At 39.7% G+C, this 23058-nt stretch overlaps 1 protein-coding gene across 1 annotated transcript; it reads left to right on the forward strand.

Annotated features, from left to right (window-relative positions):
* Nucleotides 1-528: 528 nt before the first annotated feature.
* Nucleotides 529-21568, forward strand: LOC148828062 (hypoxia-inducible factor 1-alpha-like). The gene is made up of 15 exons (XM_088926013.1): nucleotides 529-873; nucleotides 8634-8824; nucleotides 10282-10430; nucleotides 10555-10639; nucleotides 11424-11536; nucleotides 12353-12555; nucleotides 13157-13263; nucleotides 16357-16504; nucleotides 16753-16976; nucleotides 17336-17601; nucleotides 18158-18280; nucleotides 18498-18892; nucleotides 19232-19340; nucleotides 19587-19701; nucleotides 20240-21568. The coding sequence occupies exons 1-15, from the start codon at nucleotides 842-844 to the stop codon at nucleotides 20389-20391; spliced, it is 2412 nt and encodes an 803-aa protein (XP_088782139.1). The 5' UTR covers nucleotides 529-841; the 3' UTR covers nucleotides 20392-21568.
* Nucleotides 21569-23058: the final 1490 nt, after the last annotated feature.

Consider the following 23058-nt stretch of genomic DNA (forward strand, 5'->3'; position numbering starts at 1 on the left):
ACTTTAATATTTTATCAGACTTCGATATGATATAATAGTACAGTTATTTCACCCTCAAAGGTATATTTACGAAGCAGATTTATTAGAATGTTTTAGTGTTATGAATGCGACTTAATTTTTTTTTTAATGGGCGTCTGGTCTGAATGAACTGCTTTTTCCGACGAGTATCTCTACTTTAAAAAATTGAATTTTATTTGAAAAATATGACGTTTAAAATATTAAGAAATGACAAGAGGTGTGTACAGCATTTGCCTGCAAGACGTTCAAATGTTATGAAATATTGTCATTTTATCAACAGGTCTTTTAACTTGGTTTTACTTTCTCATAACACAGATGTTGCCAATGTATATATACGGGCCACGTCCACCGAAGGGTTAATGATCTTCATTTTTTAATCGAACCACGGCAGCACGTCGGTCTGACGCAACCAGCGACGTCCCCTGCCACATTTCTGTTTCGGGGAACGCGCACGCATTTTACCTGAATTTTGATCTCTGGGAGGCTCGGCCGGGGCGTGCGCGGCCTCGTTCTGGAGGCATGTGACTGCGCGCCCCCGAGAAGGAGCGAGTAAAACTACAGTGTAAGGAGCATCTCGGACACGGCGGAGAGCTTGGACCGTTTCTCCTGAACGAATCGCACACACCGGCTCGAAACAGATGTTGTGACCTTCAGGCAACTGGAGGTTTGACCTCTTGCTACCACACACGTCAAAAATAGTTCTTAAAGTCAGGGCACCTTGGTTCGTTTCGTCTTCCTCTTGGATTATAAACCGTCTTTTCACTCTCGGGCCTGGGGAACTCTTGCTGTTTGGGAGATCCTAGCTGACGTCTTTCATGCGATAATGGACACGGTCGTAGTCACAGAAAAAAAGAGGTGAGTCTGAGCTTTCTTGTTGTTCACGGGGGGTTGTGTTGTTTTTACCTGGCTCCGTCCCCGCTGTTTTCATGTGCTGTGGAGGATTTGTTCCCCCTTTTTTTTGGGTGTATTTTGTCGTATGAATCATTTCTTGGCTGTGGCCACGTCGCCATTTTGTCTGAGTGTTTGGTATGGCCGTGCAGGACAGTTCTGGTGTGATTTCGTTAAGAAGAGGGGGGACACTTCGATTGATTCGGGACACTTTGTTTTGTATACCTCGCTTCCCTGCAGCCAGAGGCTGCCTGTGAGGCGAGGCGAGGTTTGTAGCCCCTCTCGTCCTCCTCAACACGGAGGGAGACCGTTGCAGGAAGGAAATCCCGAAGTTGTACTGGTAGTTGGCTGGCCTCTTGACGTTGTGCTGAATTTCAGCCGCCTGTTTCCCGCAGAATCAGAAATAAAAGTGAGACAGACGCCGCTTGGGAACTTGATGAAGAATGTCAGATGATTTGCTGTGCGGGCGATGCTTATTAATATTGCATGGGCGCTGGATCGATGGGGAAAGGCGACCGGCTGGAGAGATGAATGGAGGCTTTTGTGGTGTGCTGGGGGCGATGGTGGAGTTTGAGCCCAGGGTCTCCGGGACGTGTTCCCCACCCCAGCCCCGGGGAAATGAACCACTTTTCGTCGGGTCTTTTACATCTTTCCTCCCCACCCGCCGCGAATCCGTGCGCGATCAGGCTTTGGGGCTGTCTTGCCACTCGCGGAGTGCACTGCGTGTGTGGGTTTCCGGGGTCCCTCGGGGATATGGAGCCCAGGATTTTGGAAACAACCACGTTATTATTGCTGTTATTGAAAATATTAACCCTCCTCTTTCGTGTGCCGGCTTCAGGAGCTCTCTCGGCTAGTTCTTCATGGTGCCCGGGGGTGGCCCGGAGTGAGTGGAGAGCGGGCTGGCAAATCGGACTTTACAGCGCGGTTGTTTCCCGACAGTGATCTCTTTCCATCTCTTGTTTTGCCAGCGATGGGGGATGAGTAGGGCAACAACAACAAAGAAGGTGTTGTGTACAGGTAGACGTTTTTATGAAGATGTTGTAAGACCTTTTGTTGTTTTGAAACGGGATATTTTTAGATATTCTTCCCGGTAGGAAGAGGGGTTGTCATATTGCCATTCCAAAACAAAAAAAGAGCCTAAAGAAATGAGCCCAAAAAAATGGACAGTGCGGTTTTTTTTTTTTGCTTCAATGCCTGATGGGTGGTGAGCGTTGCTGTTAACAAGGCTTGTAAAAAGACTGGTGTTTCTGAGAAATAAATTGTCACTTCTGCTCATACCGTATAGATCAGAGGCAAGTGTCTTTGCGTCAGAAATATAGCCAAGAGGTTCAGTTTGGTCACCATTCCAGTTTGTAACAAAGCGGTTTAGGTGGGAAATAAGATGCGTTTTTAGTTTTGTTTTTAATGGCAAGATGGGAAACTGGTAACGCCGTGTTTTCTGTCGGGGCAAGTGAATCTTATTCCCAAAATGTCCCGGGTAAGTTACAACAGCTGACTGTATGGAGCAATATCTGTCACGGAAATACTTCGTTCTTTCTTGATAGCAACTAGCTAAATTTCGAGCAGCTCGTTTTTGACCTTGCCTCATATTTTGAAACCAGAGATTTTATTCCAGGCAGGCATAGTAGTAATATCAGACGGAAATGGGCAAGTGAGTGTTTTGGATATTGCATAAGTTTCACAGAACAGTGTGGTGTTTGTACAGTTTGTGCTGATGTCCCAATAAAAGTAGTAAGAAAGTGAAGGTATTGAGTGTTGGGTTTCTGCCACTAGGAAAAACCTTATTAGAGACACTGGCAAGAGAGTTTGTATTTCCGCAGTGCATCAAACCCTGATAACGTGATATATGCATATAGTATTAATAGATCAGGGGTCTTATCAGCTTCTGGCTTTGGAAAAACAATCGTTTATTGATGACAAAATTAATGGAACAACATAGAGCAGTTCTCTGACTTAAAAGCCTTTATGAGCAACAAGGACTATAGTTACAAGGACACAAGGGCTGCAGTTCCCAGACTTTTGTCTGAAAATTCGTAACCTCTGGCAGAACATCATGTTTGAGGGAATGCCGCAGGACAACTTCTTACATTTGCCTGAAAATATTCTTGTCCGTTGCAACATTTAGTAGGCCTACATGCAGTGTAAAGATACCAAAAATGGAAATGCAGCATTGGCTTGATTCTCCTCAGATTTTCCCTAGCTTTTGACTCTGGTAAAACCCCCTATCAGTCATGTTTCTAATTTTTGAGAGTACTTTGTCATAAGGAGCACCATCTGGAACCATTCTGCAGATGCGTAGGCAACAGTAGGCGTCACTTGTGTTCAGTCCATGTTCCCAAGACCCTTCCCATCAAAGGTGTTGAGCCCACCGTGTGTACAGGGCTGGCGCAGTGCTCCAGCCGAAGCCTTGGTCCACCACTTCACATTGGCCTGGATAAGAACCCTTCCTTTGGCTTTGTCTTAAATTCTGGTTTGGAATCCCTTGCACCTATTCACCTGTGTACCTTCAAGAGAAATGTGGTAAAAAACAAACCCAACCAAGAACCAGTTTGCTTTCCTATTAGGTTCAAAGAAACTATGGCTTCTTGATGATAGCAAGAAGAAATAAGTTATAAGACGTCACGACTTCACTTAATGCAGTATTTGTTTTACTGTAGTATAAAACTTATTTATATCTGATTTCTCAAACGTATGTTACCTTGTGTTCTGAAGTTCATGTTTATAATATAGTATTTGCAATACCGTTGTGGCCAAGTGAATCTAGTATGCTCATCTAAATTAAGCCTAAGTTGTGTTTGTTCTCTAATGCATTATTAGTTGTTCTTTATATCCATAAGAAGTCCAGAGTGAGAATAATACTTCTGTCCATCGAAGCTCCTTTGCATCTTGTATTGAAACTGATAGCAATACAGTACATCATTAGAGTGTTTGATGAGGGATCTTACAGTGAGCTTAATAATACTTTTCCATAGTGCGTTAAGCACTTGTGTCAATATAAATTAATTTGCTTCCAAAAAGTGTCCATGTTATGTTCCTGAGCTCTAGAGGATGAATTAAAAATTAATTTGTTGAATCGCCTTTAGTTGGTTGAATATTTTGAGTGCTTCAGGCATAATTCCTTTTTTGAACGATAACCTATTTATAACTTTAAATAAACTGTGATCTAGTCTTCACTGTGCTGTGCATCTTCTTTCTTAATCTCTTTGATATTGACGTCACTGAGTTCCTGTCATGGTGTGTGGTAACTTAGTGGATGTAATTTCTGGTAGATGCTTACAAGTTAATAATAAATTGGAAGGATACACGCACAGTAATACTTGCTGCAAGAGTGGCTCGGAAACAGCTTTTAACCCATGCAGTAAGTATTATATAGAAGACCAAACACACCATTGGGCCTGATATCATACAGGGGACAGGATAGACCCTTGGTGTATAGGTCCTTGAGTGAGATATTTATTTCCAGTTTTCACATCTTTGTATGTAGATGTCTGAATTGCTAAATTAATCCTGGATTCATGTGCGATCTCAATGGGAGTCGCACTGTTTGCTTAAGGTATCCAAAGGATTTTTTGGCTATGTAACCCAGTCTTAAGATCTATTTTTTGTGGTTTAAGGGCTCTGACTAATTTTCATATTAGCAAATTACCTTCACATAATTAGTGTTAATCCTGTTACTGTAACATGTAAAAGGAACATATTGCCTTTTCAGATCTTTTAGATATGTGAATGCTTGTTAAGTAGGGCATGTTTTAATTAATTTTAAACAACCAATATGCTGGAGGTTAATTGTCATGATCCCAGTAGAACCAGTAAAAATAGGAGAATGCTGTTAAATGCAGTTATAGATACCATTATTCGCAGCTCTGAATATGCCTAAAGCCAATTAAATTGTAATTCCTGTTCTTTGAATCTCAAAAATATTCCATTACGGTATATGCAGTGCAAATTTTAGTTACTGTAATTTGTATGTAAAAAGCGTAAGGAACAGTATACCTATCGGTAATGGAAGACTTCTGTATTCAGAATAAAGTTGAACATGAAGTTTCATCATGAAGTGTCAAGATTGCATCTCATTGCATTGCATCTCATTATTGTGAAATACTTTAGTACACAGTCCAAGTGCATGTCAGAGACTTTCACACTAACAAGCTCTGTTAGTCATGTCATGTTTTTTTTCTTTTTATTTGTTTGGATGCATAAATGAAAGTGATTTGGATTAAACAGTCTGACATTCCCATGTTAATCTGCCCAGTAACCATTTTTTCCACAAGCCTCTACTTGAAATTGTAATACGATATGGTGCCTGGCAATGATTGAAAAATACAAGTTGCAGAGCACTCTTTTGTTGAGCTAGGATCTAATTTAGGTTAAGTGCGTGTTTTAAAAATGCAGAAACAAGGACATTGCAAATTTTGGTAGCACGGGTATTGAGGTTGTCATAGTATTGTTTAATATACATTGTGTTAAAGAGGAGGGTTTTTTAATATCAACACCACTTGTTCCTAATTTGTTGTAATTCATAAATACAGCTATGAAAAATTATATAAGAAAAATTAAGTATAAATTAAAAGTCATAAATAGGATTTTTACAGATGTACACCTGTTTGTGTGAGATGGTTTCAATTAATCACTTTGAAAGTGCACTTCAAGCAGTAATGGGTCTGGTGTCCAGTGTATCCTAAATGATGTTTTCTGATTACTTCAGTTGCAGAAGTCTTGTAAATGGTTCAGTAAACTTTATGAGCACTGGTTATCTCTGAGTGGCTGAATTGTTTTTGAACTTTGAGCTTACTGTTGTCTTAAGTGCTGTATAATTGCATGATTGCTTCTGTATTGTTGAAGCTGTAGAAAATTGTAGTTTATAGTTTGAAATCTCCAAGTAATGTTTGAATTGTAATAGAGCAGTGGTGTTTATTGTAGGTAGATACTATAACAGGAAAAAAACAAAAGAACTGAAATAAAAAGTCTCAGTGACAGTTGTTACATGGAACTACCAGCATAGTAGTAGAAAGCCTACTGGCCTGAAAATGAGCGGCTTGTTGCACTATTTACATTTATTCTGCTACAGGAGACTTTTTTCAGATGGTTTAAAGACTGCGCACTATGAAATGCATATGTGGCAAAGCAAATGTAGATTAGTTGTTTCAGACTAAAGTTAAATATCTAAAATAATGCTGAACAATTTTTGAACAACTAGTTGTTTTAAATGTAGTTTAAATTTTCAGAAGGCCTTGGGTCTTATTCTGGGTGGTGTCCGTATGTGTCTGGGGGCATTGTTGTGCTGGAATGCAGTTATCTCAGGGAGCTTTTCTAAGGATATTTATTGGCCTTTGAGTGGGAATGAAACCCAGCAATGCAGGTACAGCTGAGTAGACTGGACAAGTGGTTCCTCTTTTAAATAAGAAAAGTTACTACATACATTTTTAAAGTCTGTGAATATAAATGTGTAAGCACCCACCTATTTACAGCATAGTTTATTTATAAAAAAAAAATCCAAAAAATTATAAAAAATCATACAACTCTAGAATAGATCATAGAATGAGTTCATCCCTACAATGTTTGCTGTCACTGGGTGTTTTGCCTACTTAAGGACTTGCACAATAAAATCTGTGCTTAAACTTCACGTGAAATTGTCTTAGTCTTAAAGACCTAAATTGCGACATTTAATATGTAAAACAAGTCTGTTAATGTTCACTGGAGTGTGATACTGGTGCTGAACTCAACTGTACCGTTAAACAGTCTTCTTGATGTTCTTTTGATAAATGTGATTTTTTCATTTTTGTACTGCACAATGGTTCTGTTTCTATACTCCTGCTTGGAAAGAAAACCCTTTAAAAATGTTTAATCTGATACTATACTATGCTCACATTATTTATAGATAGGTATACATTGTTTTTTAGATTGTGAAAATCTAGAAATGGCTGTCCTAACCCTACACAGCAGGACAAGATCCTGCAGTAGGCAAGTACCTGGGCTCTGCCAAGTATGAAGATGATTTCAAAGATTTTTTCATATAGTGGACACCAGGGCCATCTACTGCTTACATTGCTCTTTCCAAATCATACCCTGCAGAGTGGAAAGTTCCCTACACAAAAGGCAGCACTTCCAAAGTGATTAAACAAAACCACTGCACACAGACCCATGCAAAATCAGTAAAACCTTACTTCTTTGAATTTATGTTCCGCCTAACACAGGTGTTTTTTCCCTTGATCAGAAAAGTACCTGAAGTGCCCAAACTATGATAATGATATGTTTGCATATACACACCATTGTAAACATAGGAAGTTGCATCAGAACCTTTAACAGAGGAGTCATTGGCTTAATTTATGACTGATAAATTATCATTCCACTTCATTCTTGTTAGTGCTATTTGTGGAACAGACCTCTAAAAGTCTTTACATAGAGACCCATTTTTGACTTGAGACCTGAGTTGAATAAGAAAGTGATCTTTTAGACGTGTGAGGATTTAATGATGGCGGTATGTCTTACTGGCTTGGAGAGCTGTAGGTGAGTTTGCAGCACTAGTGGTGTGACTTTAAAAAATTGGACTTTTAATGCGATTCCTATAATGAGATACACCCTTCTAGTCTCTTGCAGAAGTGAACTAGTTAGACCACTAGCTAGCCCTTATAAACTGTATGTAAAACCTTTGAAGAACCGACGTGGATTTTGTCTCATTGCTAATGTGGAGTTCAGGGGGAAAATTGCTAAGTTCTGCATATTTCTGATACCTGAGTTTTTTTTTCGGGTGATTTGAAGTTGTCCATCTTATAGACCTGGTAATAAAGAGGAATGAGACCATTGGCCTTTGGGCGTCTCGTAAAAGTCACTATAGAAAAGTAAAACATTTACAACAGAAAGGCAGATATAGAGTAGTGAAATAAGGTGTACATTCTCCAAAACTCTCAGTATATACCTTGTTGGATTTGCCTTTTGGGCTAGTTAACACTTTTCTACTGCTTTTTCCAGTTACTACAAGACAGTCTTGGGTGTGTTTGCTTTAAATGTTACATGTCTGAACACAATCTTGTGAAGCAGAAACATTAATGTATATATAAGAAAACAAACTTATTTTTAAGTTTTCACACTGAATTCACAGTTTAAGGGAGTCTTTGCATGCTTCTTGTTATTATTGAAAAGCTAGCCTTTTCTTGGAGGTTTATTTTTATGTATGTGACAATAGGAAAGGAAACTGTTGAAAATAATAGGAATACCCAAGAATGATCTTTTAGTATGTTACAGGCGACGAAGTTGAAATGCTTGCAGTTAATTTTGTTTTCTACATCTTCCTTTATATCACATTTTTAAAATAAGCATTATCTTCTCTTTCTTCTGTGAACAGAGTCAGGAAGTGTGAATGAGTGAATAGCAGTTGGCCTGGCCAAACGCCAGGAGAAAAGATTAAGGGTAGTGCATCATGGAACCGAGCCCTTAGCATCAGCCAATCACATAAGAGGGCTGGGCTCTTTGGCTCTGGTCTCCAGCCAATGAGACTAGAGATCACTGGGTTCATGTAAATGAGCAACTTGTGTTTTGTAGAGATGAGGATGGAGTGAGTCCCTTTTAGATGTGACTTTAGATTACGCTTGAGTAACCCTTTGTACATTAACTCAGTGGTGCTTGTTGGGAGGCTGCCTGCAGTAGTAGACTTCTGGAATGCACACTGCTTGTGTTGCAGGATCTGAATTGCTTGTAAACTGCGACTCTTCTGCTCCTAATCCTCACAGAGTCAGCTCGGAGCGCAGGAAAGAGAAGTCAAGGGATGCAGCACGATGTCGGAGGAGCAAGGAGTCGGAAGTGTTTTACGAGCTGGCACACCAGCTTCCCCTGCCTCACAATGTCAGCTCGCACCTGGACAAGGCGTCCATCATGAGGCTTACCATCAGCTATCTCCGCATGAGGAAGCTGCTTAGCACGGGTCAGTCACCTGGGAGGGGTGGGAAGGATGAGTCTTTTTTTTTTTTTCTTTGTGATTGTGTATTGAATAACAGCATGGTTGAGATGTGACAGCCACAATACACCTGCATCCACTCAAGTTGCAGAAGTGCTGCTCCTCCCTCTGGCCCAGAATTTCCACTTTGGGTTGGTGCAGTTAGGCCTCCCTAAATTAAGAATGCAAAAATGGTTACAAACAAGGGTTATTTTTCTCATTTGATTTCTGAAATCAAATCAACAAGCTTCATTGGCATGACCAGTGAATTACAATGTTGCCAAAGCAGATGCAATTAACATTTCTCTTTGATTCACCTGGTGTAGTATTTTTTTTTTAAACCTGACCTGCTGTGTAGTGGGACTGCTGGTCCAAAATGACCCTTGTGCACCACTCACATGGGTGCTGGGACCTAACTGGTGGATGATGGTGGATCTTGTCCTTCATGTGATGTGCTTTGACATCTCTGGAATGAACCCGTGAAAGGACACACTGATCTTATTTTCATAACCGCATAATCCTGGTGTTCTTGGAGTTGCACAATAATAAAATAAAAAGAAAAAAGCCTCTCTTAGAAATTGATAAACTGATGGCTAACAGAAGAGGGTAAGATGTTTCCTTGAAAAAAAAGGAACAAATAATAACCTTAATAAGAAAATGACATCTAAACTTTTGGGAAAAAAAAACATACATTCTTTTCAACCTTTCATCAAGTTATAATTAAATGCCTTCCAAAAGAGCAGAAACTTTGCAAAGTTTTTCCATCTAGTCTTAATTAAAGCAAGTGAAGGAATTACATTTTTTGCTGCATGTGCACTGATTGTTGATTACCTGAAATCTTATCAGACATTTACCAGCCTGGGCCATGAAAAGCAGCATTTCATCCTTCACCTTTTAAATATTGAATAAAGTATCCCTGTTAACAAAAAGACAAAAAAAGCCTTTATTGAGCAACAGTGCTATTTGAGTAACAAGATTTGGCATTTGGATGCATCATAGGCCAAACTGATTTTTTTTAATTGTTTTTTTGGGGTGGTAAAAGGGCTTTAGTGAAAGTGTGTTCTTTCATTTTGCAAATCCCTCAAACATCTAAGGAATAAAATAAAGACTGCATTGTGAGCTGTTGTAATGCTAACCATAATAATTAGTGGCATGGTAATCCTGGGTACTGTATATTGGTAATGCAGTTAGCTAAACACTACCTGCACATAAATGAACGTACAAGTAAAAGCATGTTTTTTTACTTGCCTCTGTGTTTTGAAAATAATGAGGCTTTAAAAGAAGAACTGGCAAGCACTGCATGGTAGAGCTCTTTTGTGTCCTCACCACCAGTGTAATTGCATGGGAAACCACATGGATGCAGCAGATCATTTAGTTCACACTCTTGCACATGCTTGCTGTGCTACGAGAGGTTATTGATGTCTTTCTGTGATCATTTTCCATAGCTGGGGACATGGAGGAGGAGTCTGAATTGGACTCTCAGCTTAACAGCTTCTATCTGAAGGCTCTGGATGGGTTTCTCATGGTGCTGTCTGAGGATGGAGACATGATCTATCTCTCTGAAAATGTCAACAAATGCATGGGCCTCACCCAGGTAAATATTTTCTTTGCTATAAATCTGGACTCAAGAAATAAACTCATTTTTAAGGATTGTGTGTTTAGTTTGTAGACAATTAGAACAACATGATCTAAAGTTATTCATTTTTCTTTTGTGACAGTTTGACCTGACTGGACACAGTGTTTTTGACTTCACACACCCTTGTGACCATGAGGAGATGAGAGAAATGCTCACATACAGAACAGGTGAGTACAGGAGACAGGGCTACTTACATTTGTGAATCATTAACTGCTTTTATCTGATCAGTCCCAAAAAAAGCAAAAACAAACCTTGAACATTATTTTCTTATGAATATTTTAAGCTTTGATTCTGTTTTGCTTTTGAATGTAAATGGGAACTTGTAATCTGCTATATAAAAGCAAGACAGAGTACTGTCCTATCAGTATATCTGAAACTCTTATCTACATTATTGGTTTTAAAATTTATATTAATTCAGTGGCTTCTTTAAAAACATTTCTGGCTTTTGATGGTATGTAGACTTAACACTGTAATAGGTTTTAACACTTAATCCTTTATACAGAGGGCTCAGTCACATAGACATTGCTTGTGCATGGTGCCTGCTGCTAGTCTAAACACATTAGCTGAGCTGTATAGGTTTTACCATTACGGCTTTTGTTCACCATAATTGCAGCTGACACATTGCTGATCCATTTTTGTACCCTTATTTAATAGAGCTCTGTGTTTTTTTTCCCCAATATTTGCTGATGAGTCTTTAGCCAAATTTTATCAAGGGGAGCACAAGTGCATTTATCAGTGTTGTAAATTGCCTGTCCAACCTTTTCTCTTGGGTTTATTCTAGTATGCTAAAACCTTTCCCCTGGACATGTCCTTATACTTGGGCAAATTCATAGAACGGGAAATGAGTTGGGGTTTCAGCCTTCTGTGGGTAGAAAAGGAAAGCCAGCAAGGCTTCTTGTGTTCAACACATCCAACCTTGTTGTAAGGAGTTGATTAATTTTTTTTACTCAGGGTCCTTAAAGAAAGCGAAGGAGCAGAACTCGGAGCGTAGCTTTTTCCTCAGAATGAAGTGCACGCTGACCAGCCGAGGGCGGACTGTCAACATCAAGTCCGCCACATGGAAAGTAAGTCATTGTAGTAATTTTTTCTCTTAATCCATTTCATTTAGCCTGTCCAGTTTCATTTTACCTAGTGGCATTGCACATTGCCTAATCCTATTGCACATAATTGCATTGCTTACATCTTGCCAAGGTTTTTGGAAGATTTTTACTTGGAGTCTTGCTCCCATTTCAGCCCATGAAAACTACATTTCCATTGTGACTGTACCAGGGGTTGTAGATTGAATCAGGATCTTATTGGTGGTGAGGATTGGAATCTGCTAGTCTGCCTGAGAATACTATTTGCCTGTGTATAAAGTTCTTGACATTTGTCCTTTGAAATGAAAATGGTGTGCTATTCAGAAGACATTCTTAGAATTAAATGAGCAATTACACTTAAAAATCCTTGTACATCTGTTATCTTAGGAAAATTCGATGTGCATTAAAGTTGAATTTTGCGAGGGGAGAGTCATTCATGGGTTTACAGCCTTTTTCATACTTGGTGAATCTGTTACCCCTAAAGCACTGCTTTTTGTAAAGACGACTCAATAGTCTTCTTTCCATGTCTTATCTGGCTATAGGTGTCATTGTTGACTATATGCCAGAAAAACTAATACACCAATTCAGCAAAAGAAATGAGTCCTATCCTAAATGATAGTTAAATGCCTCTAAACAGTGACCTAACAAGTCAAACAGTGCTAAAACCAAAACCAGTATTTCTGATATTAAACTGATTGCTTGTAGTATCATAGTTTTTTTTGCTCAATTTCATGGTCAGGATGTTGTCGGTTTGCAGAGTAAAACATGCACTTCTCAAAATCATGCCTTTTCTTATTTGCATAGGTGCTCCACTGCACAGGCCACATCCAGGTGTACGAGAGCAGTGATGGACAGAACAACTGTGGCTACAAGGAACCCCCAATGACGTATCTGGTGTTGATTTGCGAACCCATTCCTCACCCTTCTAACATTGAAGTCCCACTCGACAGCAAGACCTTCCTCAGCCGTCACAGTTTGGACATGAAGTTCTCCTACTGTGATGAGAGGTGAGGATCTCCCTTTCTCCATATACATTTCAGACATGAAATGCACCAACGGCTAGTTTGCCTAGTAAATCCTTTCTTGGTTATTGATTTTTCATAAAAGATCATGACATGTTGTCAGACTGTTGCCTTAGGTATGCGATTATACATCTTTTTTTGTAAAGCAAAGTGCAGCTTGTATCCATAGCTTTTCTAGCAGTTACAGTGCAGTATTTTCAGAAATTCCACTCGCTGAAATTTCTGGCACTGCTTAGTAATATGTATGCTATCCATTAAAATTGTACTTTATAGCCTGTATAATATTGCAGCAGTCTGAAGAGAAGACCAAAAAAGCTGGCAGATTGGCATTTTTTCCCCCCCCAAGATGAAGTTTTTACAAAAGCCGTTCTTTATATCCAGTTTAGAATAACCACAAATGAGAAAAGTCAACATCTCCACCTAGTGGCCATTATCACGTATACACAAGTTTTATGGCATTAACTGAAGCGCCTATTTTCCTCCTTATATTTTAAAATCGTTATACGCCAGTTTATGAATAATTGGGATTCCCATTCTTTGAATGAATTGAGTGTGTTATAAACTACCTCTGGCTCCTATCTTCCAGGATCACAGAGCTGATGGGGTACCAGCCTGAGGACCTTCTAGGGCGCTCAGTTTATGAATACTACCATGCCTTGGACTCCGACCATCTTACCAAAACACATCACGACTGTAAGCATCGCTTCCATTTCTTAGCAGGGAGTTCAGTCAAGTACAATATATAGATAATTGCATTAAAACACAAATACTACAGAAAACTGGAAGGCTACCATTTTTGTATTAATAATGACAGCATAGTTACAAATTAGGGGAAGCTATTGAGCCTTTTTGATTGCTAATAGCCAATTTGAGAATCTTAGCTAGCCACTTCTTGAAGGAAGTCTGAATATTGGCTACAGTAGATGGAGTTTATTCCAGACTCCTACATCCACAGGAGTAGAGGTGCTTACCTACTTCATCCATCACTTGTGTAGCACTCATACTCATACAAGCAGATTAGGTGGAGAATTGAGATCTTCACCAGTCAAATTAACAAGGTTTAGGGAGACCAGATTCATAAGAGACGCCACATTAAATTTTGTGGGGTTCATAAGTAGCACATGATGGATACCAATTCCTGGGTTTCAGAACGTCATTCATTCAGGTGTCAGCTGCAGTTTAACCAGTAGGTTTGAAGCAAATGTACAAAACAAACACTTATTGTGGGAGTGTGTTGATGTACATTGGTTCCTACATACGTTTACGATAAATTGATGGCCTGTTAAGCCTTTTTCTAGTCAGAAACAAGGAAGCCCATTTTGATTATTAAGGAAAGAGTGCACAACATTCTAGATGCTGACTTTGATGGAAATGTTTTTTTTTTTGCTTAAAGGGTATTTTTGAAACCAAAGACTAAGTGCAGGAAAAGTCTAAACATGCAGCAGCTCAATGAATGCATCACTTAGCACAGGTGATTTTGAGAACCAACTGGCACCCCATCCAAATTGTATCCTACCTTGCATCTGTTGGTCACTGGGTTAAGCTCCACCTCCCCCATGACTCTATATTAGATAAAGCAATTAGAACTAGTAGAACTTCTGTCCTTTGGCACCATACTAGGGAATTCTGGTCCACATAGAAGAGTGCCAACTACTGGTATACCAGCATTGCTTACAGTAGCAACCTGATTTTCTTAAGGCCTCCCTTTCAAGTACTGCCCAGGCCAACCTTGTTGAGCTTCTGAGGTGTGGTGAAATCAGGCTCCATTACTGTACCTTGTAGCCACAGTTGACATCTTTTATCCCTGCATGCAATACTCTGCACTTGTTTACAGTAAAACTTGATATCCTTTACTGCTTATAATGTGTTACCTCCAGTTTCTTATAAGTGGCAAATTTGACATTTACTTACTGTACTGGATTCTAGACCGTTGGTATGAATTTGGAAAAACAGCAGCCGTATTTAAAGAACTGTTTGGCAGAGTCCTGTACAGGCGTGGTTTCCAAGACCCTGCTTCCATGCCCACACCTAACTTTACATACTTTAGTGAGCCTCACCCAGACTCTTTCATATACAGTAGCATATTTATCATGTTTTAACTGCAGAGCTGATCATAAATCATCAAGAAAGCAGATAAACATGTGATACAATTACTTTTTTTTTTTGCAAAGGATTTTTTAGAAATAAAGAATTCTATCAGCTTTGTTTGTATCCTGAAAAGAAGGACTTCTATTAATTATCCAATTGCTCAGGTTCTACATGCATCCTACTTCCACTCTTCCCTCTGTTCACAGACTACTGCAAATAAGAGCAGAGCCAACACACCAGACCAGGCAGTCTTGGCACAGCTGTGTCTTGTCCAGCTTTGCTGATTTTTAAAATAATTATTCCCACATTAGGAAAAGATCAAACCACACATTTTACATCTTTTCACACAACAAACCCAGGTCTGTGCATATCAGCAGTAATTATATCAAACAATATAACACCTCCAAAGAATTATCTATGATCCTATTAAAAAAAAAACTCTGGCCCAACTTTTGACTTCTTTTGCAGACTTTTATAATATTCACAAAAGAAGCTAAACCAAGAAGAGGAAGTGGCAGGTGAGCAGTTCAACTGAGTGAGGGCACTGCTCAGCTGTTTCCAGATCTCAGTAAATTCTAATGGGTTACAGCAGGAAAGAATAATTATCTATAAGCAAATGAGTGATAACTGAAATAACTGAAATTTTGACTAAAGCCTAACCCAAACATTTTTGACTTGCACTTGAAGTGCAAACAAGTAAACAAGTTCACCTTCATTCTCCCTGCCTGATGCAGGACTCTGCTCCCCTGCCACACCAACTCTGTACTTAGTCTATAGTACAGACATGCATTATGTTGATGTCTGTTGCCTCCTAATTCTTTAATTTTAACTTTATAACAGCTTTTTGAAAATCCATTATTGTAGTTGCTTTTAATTCCAACAGCTTCATTAAGCAACACTATCCCTTCGATTTCTGTTACCACACAACACATCATTAGATCAGGTGGGTAGCTGCGTCAGCATGCGTAGGCTGCAAAGGAACAAGTAATAGGTTTATTTCATGCTGGAAAAAAAGAAGAAAGAGGAGAAGGCTCCACAGCCAAAACGTTGTTTTCTTTCTTCTCTTTTCAGCATTGAATAAACCCATTAGTTTTTCCTTTACTAATCATTAGTTTAGCTCCAATTATCATTTACTTCAATTCCAAATGAGGTCAAAGATACAGGTCTCTAATTACCCTCACTAGGTTTTGTGCACTCTTTCCAATTAGTGTTTTACTATTGGATAATCGCTCCATCCAGAATTCTGCCAAGATAAAATTTATTCATACTAGATTTATGTAAGGAATGACATCCTTTTACTTGAACTATGGATGGATGTGGTCAACACGGATCCTAGAACAGCTTTGATAGGTCTTTACGGTATCCATCAGAACTTTGGAAAATGACCATTGCAAATATCTCAAGGGTCTAATCATTAATTGTATTTCACGTAAATCAAGTCATGAGAGATTCTTGATTGTGGTCTTCAGTACTGGGGCTGACTTTTGGAACCACTAGAGGGAGCTCCACCACTACAACATTAGTTAACCTTGTAATACCAGATCTTAAAAAGAAAAAGTCTGTAAGTTGTCATATGAGAAATTCCTATTTTTATGCCGTCAGACTCTTGCATTTAAATTCAAGCTGATTGACTGCAATGGATAAATTCTTAAGAGATTAGTATACGTTTGTCTCAATGCGTCACACTTTTTCTTCCAGTGTTTGCAAAAGGCCAGGCCACAACTGGACAGTATCGAATGCTTGCCAAGAAAGGAGGGTTTGTTTGGGTGGAGACACAGGCCACTGTCATTTACAACACCAAGAATTCCCAGCCCCAGTGCATTGTGTGCGTTAACTATGTGCTTAGGTAGGTGCATCTTTTCTACAGTCTAAATGTTCTGGTGAAACAGTAAAAGTGAGCAGTTTCCATGTTCCATTATTATCATCAGTGGTTGAAATCTTTATCACTTTCTGGAATTTGCTTATTTTGTTACATAATAAGTGCTCTTTTGTAACTACTGCAAAATGTCACATTTTGTTCTACAGTGATTTCCTGGCTATGTAGAATAAACGTGATAATTTGTGCCTGTCCTTAACTGTGCTTTCTCTCATCAGTGGGGTTGTGCAGGAAGATCTGGTGTTCTCGCTGGGTCAGACGGAGAGTGTATTGAAACCTCTGGAGAGTCCCGACGTAGAGATGCCCAAAATTTTCACCAAGGCCGAGGATCTCGAGAGCAGCAACACCCTATTCGAGAAACTGAAGGAGGAACCTGAAGCCCTGACTCTTCTGGCCCCTGCCGCTGGAGACACTATAATCTCGCTTGACTTCACCAGCTCAGGCGAGTTCAGCTGCTGCACCCTCACAATCACAACTCTATAGCCAAGTGCATTTCTAAGCTGCTTTTTGTCACATCTGAATGAACAATACAGAATAGCATGCCAGTCAGTATTGTACTGAAATGCAACTGTGAAAGGTGAGTGGATGGCACAAGATGTGACAGTTCAGAAAACAACTGTAATCACTTCTGATGCTGTCTCTTTATAAAGTCTTCACCTACTGGTAATGTGAAGCATCTTGCAATTTTTAATAGAATCTTGTCATAATGTGCTGATATTATTAAGTGGAAAAAGTCAACGTCTAGTTCCTTAAATGTGCAGTGGCTGCCATCCTGATTGTTTTTATCCTTTCCCTACACAGACTCTGAGATCCAGACACTGGAAGAGATCCCGCTGTATAATGATGTCATGCTGCCCTCCTCCAGCGAGAAGCTGCCTTTGTCCCCACTGCCCCCTACCGAGACGGCAAAGCCTCTGAACAGCAGTCTGGATCCAGCTCTCAATGTGGAGGTTGTGAGCAAGCTGGAGCCCAGTGCTGATCCACCCAGTTTCTCCTTTTCAATCCCTCGAACCCAGGACAGCGACAGTAGTCCCTCAGGGACCAGCACCAGACAGAATTCTCCCGAGGTGCGCATACTTGCATTTCCTTCCCCCCACCCCCCAGGATGAAATGATTTGTACTCAACTTGTTGCCCTAGACCTACTTTTAATACTATTGATAGATTAGACCATCTGGAGATGCATAGCTGTGCAATTGTGTGACAGATCAACATGCGTTATTGTTCCATTACCTTTCACTAATGCCACCCAAGGCTTTTTATTGAACATTGTTCAATAATACAAAATCACTTCATGGCAGTCAGAGGACTGCCAACGTCAGATCCAGTGTACAAAGTCTTCACTCAATAATGGAACTGCTTTATAGGTTGCAGAAATATTGGGTTTCTATATAACGTACAGTATGTTAATGCTTATTAAAGCCCTATGGTTGATTTTTTTAAAGACAAACAGTTCACGTGGAAGAGGCTATTCTCCATTCTTGTCTGTGCCTGTTCGTTTTACTCCCCGAAAACAGATTAAAGTGCATGATTTTGCATGTCCAATAAGAAATTACTAAACAAGATATCTTGTTAAAAATACACCAAAAAACAAATTATAAAAAACTTTTCTCTGCCCTTTGCAGCCGAGCAGCCCGAGTGACTACTGTTTCCAGGTTGATTCTGATATTGGCTCCGAATTTAAACTTGATCTGGTGGAAAAACTGTTTGCCATTGATACCGAAGCCAAGACCCCTTTTGCTACTCAGGTAAACCTGCTTTAATCTTTATGTAATGATGCTGGGGACCCTGAAGGTTAGGTTCATGTCTCCTTTTGATTTTAGCTGCTAAATAATTACTTATTGCAAAAGGATTTATGATAATCACAAGTCTCATCTGTATTTTTACAGTGTACAGAGTAAAAAAATAGCGTTATATTGCTGTCCTTATCTTAACGTACTTTCTGGTCTTATTTGATATTATCAGACAATGGACGACTTGGACCTAGAAATGTTGGCTCCGTATATCCCAATGGATGATGACTTCCAGCTGCGCACTTTGGACCCCCTTTCCCCATCAGAGACACTGTCGGCCAGCGCTCCTGTCATGCCCAGCATGAGCAACGTATTCCAGCAAATCCAGACAAAACCCCAGACTTCCAGCACTGACACTCTGATGCCTACAGCTGGCAAAGAAGAGGTCAAACCTCTGGCTCCCACAGCGTCGCCTCTGCACTTAGTGCAGGAAGTCCGGAATGCACTCAATTCCCCTTTCAGTGGGAGCCGTAGCCGGACATCCTCTCCTGCCCCATCAAGTACGCACAGCACTTCAGGTCAGGAGCAGAGGGACTCTCCACATTCAGCCACCTCGCCAAGCAGGAGGTAATGCACCGCCATGCCCATTTTCACTAGCTGTTAGAATAGGGTCATGTTCTTGCAGTAGTTCATGCTCCTTTTGTCTATTGTCAGCTTTTTGGATTCTCTTAAGGCACGCCAACTTGAGTTATTAAAAAGGTCATTAAAAGGTCCGGAGTGGAGGATTTTATTTTAAAAATTGGCTAATTCTGAATTAAAAGTCACAGGTGAAATAAACTTTTAACTGCATGAGAAAGGGTGGTGTTGATGATATGAAATAACTGATGGAAGTTGAAGGGCATGTCCTTCTGCCCACCCCAAAACTCAGTTTGGAATTTTAATCTGTAACATTCCTTGGTTTTGTAGAATTCCTGCCTTGGAGGGGGCACTATCTCCAAAGATGATTGCAATTCAGAATGCTCAGCGCAAGAGGAAATTAGAAACTGGCACCTCACTGTCCCAGGCTGTTGGCATTGTAAGTTCAGCCAGTGGAGAACCCATTTGCCATTGATACCCAATTCATATTTTTCTCGTAGCATGTTAAACGTCTTTACAGTTGTACTCCAAGTCTGATCTTGGCACAAATGACAGAAGTACAATATTCAGCTTGATGTTATCCATCAGTTTAAAGCATGAAGCATCAGTGAGCCCCGAGAGAGTGATGAGTGTCGATGGTGAAAATGGACATTTTGAACATTTGTGGGGGTTTTGTGTTTGCCAGGGTACACTGCTCCATGAAGTAGGGAACCCTGCAGCGATTGAAAAAAGAGCCAAAGTCTTTGAGACGAGTGGCAAAGAGGCTCTCACACACAAGACAATCCTGCTCTTGCCCACAGGTGGGTTTCTTATACATCGCTTTTATCATTGTTTAGATATGGAACCTCAAATCTATCCATTTTTTGTATTTTCTTCCACTATGAGCTAAGACAGCACCCCGTGATCATCGTCATCTACAATGGACACATTTTAGCTGTGCTTTTCTGCCTGAATTCAACAGCTACCAGCATGTATTACGTATTTGAAATTAATGAAGCTGTAAGGATTAAAATGCAGATTACCAGCTATACTTCTATTGTATAAATAGTTTAAATAAACTAGACAAATACAAGTATGGTGCCAGACAGTGATGTGCCCTGTCAAGCATTTCATGCTTGGCGTTTTAACATCAAAATTATTGGCCATTAATGGTTATTAAGAGTGGTTCCATAAACATTTTTGTAACATTAAAACTACAAAGCATGAGGTGTTTCCTCATTTAAGCGTCTATAAAAGGGCAGCGTAAATTTAATCAGAACAAAAGTACTTAAACATCGAGACAACCAAAAACATTTGCACGTTTTAATACCTAGACCGCTCTCCCGGTCTCCCCTCCAGATCTGGCAAGCCGGCTGCTGGAATGTTCCTTCGGAAGCGACGGCCTGCCCCAGCTGACGCGATACGACTGCGAGGTGAATGCTCCTGTGCAGGGCCGGCAGCACCTCCTCCAGGGTGAAGAGCTCATGAGGGCCCTGGACCAGGTCAACTGAGCTCCCCGTGCGCTGTGCAATACCGGACACTGCAACCCCCCTCAACCCCTTCTATTTATATTTTCTATACCTGATTATTTTACTATCCAGCTACTGTCCTGCACCTTTGTAGATTTATCAGATGTGTTCTAAACTTCAAACCTGTTTTGCAATACATTATTTATAGCTATAAGAAAAAAACACCATAGAGCAGCGTTCAGGCAGCCTTACATCTGGATATCTGGAAAGATGAGAGGATGTTTATTCAAGTTTCAAGCCCTTCATTTATCCTGTGTATTCAGTATAAGCGCTGTGCCAGCGGTGCAATGTAGCCACAGTCGCACAATTATATATTTTCTTAAAAATTACCAGCAGTTCATGCAATATATTCAGCATTTTTAAACTACTTTTAATGAAAGATTGAACAATTTATTTTTCTTCTGTTTTTTTTTCCTATGTAGTGTTACAGTATAACTGTTAAGCCTGGAATGCATCAGTCACCTGCTCCGTCTCAGTTTGATAAAGACTATTAAAAGTTGAAGAGTAAACACCTGTTCATGAGGTTTTACGTGTCCAGTGTTTAAGCAGTTCTGATGTCATGGTATAACCATTCAGTCACTTCACATCTGTGTATGTTGCATTTATCAGCAGTAACAATCAGAGATTGTAAACATAGTACAGTAAAATCTGAAATTTAAAAAAAGGAACAAACTTCTATGGTCATAAACCTGGAAGGATACTGTTGGGTTTTTATCATGGGAAGCTGGTGACATTTATAGTGTAATTATGATAGAGATTTTTATATTTTTAGTAGTCACTTTCATTGTCAGCTCAAATGCATCCTTTCAGTACACATAATACATGCTTAATTACTGTGTAGCAAATGAGTATAAATGCTTGTTTGGCATATTGTAGATCGATCATGGAAGAGGTTTAGCAATTTTCCATCCTGATAAGATGCATAGTACATTGAATGTTTGGTTTTCATGCTCCTTGTGGCTATGATCATTACTACAGTATTGATATCTACAACATACTGCAGCCGTTTTAACACTTATGGGGGGAAATGGAAAGGCATTTCCTAGTGTGATCGTGTCATGTAACCCTTTGTTAATTCATCTTTCTGCTGTCTGTGGTTTGTTCTCCTAACACTAAATGTATTGTTTTATTACATCAATAAACAACAAATGTGGACCAGGCTATGTTTAATTATGTGTGTGGACAATTTCACCACCAATTTATGCCACTTGGATTGTAACCATCAGCCTTAAAACCCAACCAAATCTGCAGGGAGACCACACCGCATTTGTGATCATATCTTTTTGTTTTAATTATTGCTCAATTAATACAACTTATTTTAATAAGATTTAGCTTCTTTCCCCTCCAGTTTTCTGCAATTTTATAAAACAAATATTACCATTACTAATAGATACATATTCAAAACTTCTGGTAAGAGAAGTGCACCGAATTTGTAAGATCCATCAGCTATGACCTTGTATTGCAACATATCTTTTTACTTACAGGTGGTGAGTGTGTGCTAATCGTTGAACTATTCATCAGCACCCGTTTACTTTATATACTTAAGAAATAGTAAGCAGCATTGTTTAAAACTGTGAGAAGGTCCGAAACCGAGCAGGTTTTAGAAGCAAACATTTCCACAACCTCGCTTATAAATAAAAATGTGCATCAAACGAAACCACGTACAAGTTCATGGGTATCGGGGAACTTGATACTAACTTTGCAGTCTTTTGCATAGCAGGTGCAGTGACATTTATGCAAACATACATGACAATGTTAATTCATTATGTTGATTACCATCTGTCAGAAACATGGAGTCTACTGTGAAAGTCACAGGCTAGTTGTATGACCAACATTAGAAGAAGGTTGTACATCCATGACATGCTTGGTGCCGTGTTGCAGATGTTGTGTTTTAAGAGTCTGTCCCTTGCATCTTGTAAAACTTTGGGCAAGCGTGCCCTAGTTCACTGGTCTCCGAGGTAGATACTACAAGACACAGTCAATTTTTCAGTGGGACTTAAACTGGCAAGTAAGGCATTAATGGAATAACTCCAATCCTCCTCTCTCACAAAAGGTGCTACTACAGAAGCACCATGAGGAGGTGCTGTCCAGCAGGAATGTTTTCACATCGAAATGACACAAAGGGCAGCAGGTGTTCCTGGACTTGATCAATGTGGTAGTGGTAACTCAGGCTGCCATCAATCATAAGTGGAGCACTCTTCTGTCCCCTTTATTAATCAGCATTTGCATACTTGCAGATAGGATGACCCAGTGTTACAAGGTACAATATTGATTGTTATTTGAAGATCTCTGATGGGGAAAGAAAGATGACAAAGTCTTGGCTGCATTTTCAGGCAAAACAAGACTGCACCGTAGTCTAATAAACACTAACATCTTAAAAGAAGTGTACTTTTAACTTTTCCTCCCATGGAAATTGCCAATAGCCTACATGCTGTGCAACTCATTTTACTTATCACCATCTAACAGAACAGAATGACTCCAAAGTCCTCCAAGTCTCCTTAGACTTAATTATTTATAGTTTTTTCCCCAACTGATTAATTATTTGATTGACAGTACACATTTACACAGTTCGCACATTTTGCTTAGGTAACTTGAGTTAAACACTTTGCTCGATTGGTATAAGAGGAGTGCCACACCCTGGATTCGAAC

Source organism: Atractosteus spatula, chromosome 9 (genome assembly GCF_055471065.1).
Source record: "Atractosteus spatula isolate fAtrSpa1 chromosome 9, fAtrSpa1.hap1, whole genome shotgun sequence".
NCBI classification, from domain to species: Eukaryota; Metazoa; Chordata; class Actinopteri; order Semionotiformes; family Lepisosteidae; genus Atractosteus; species Atractosteus spatula.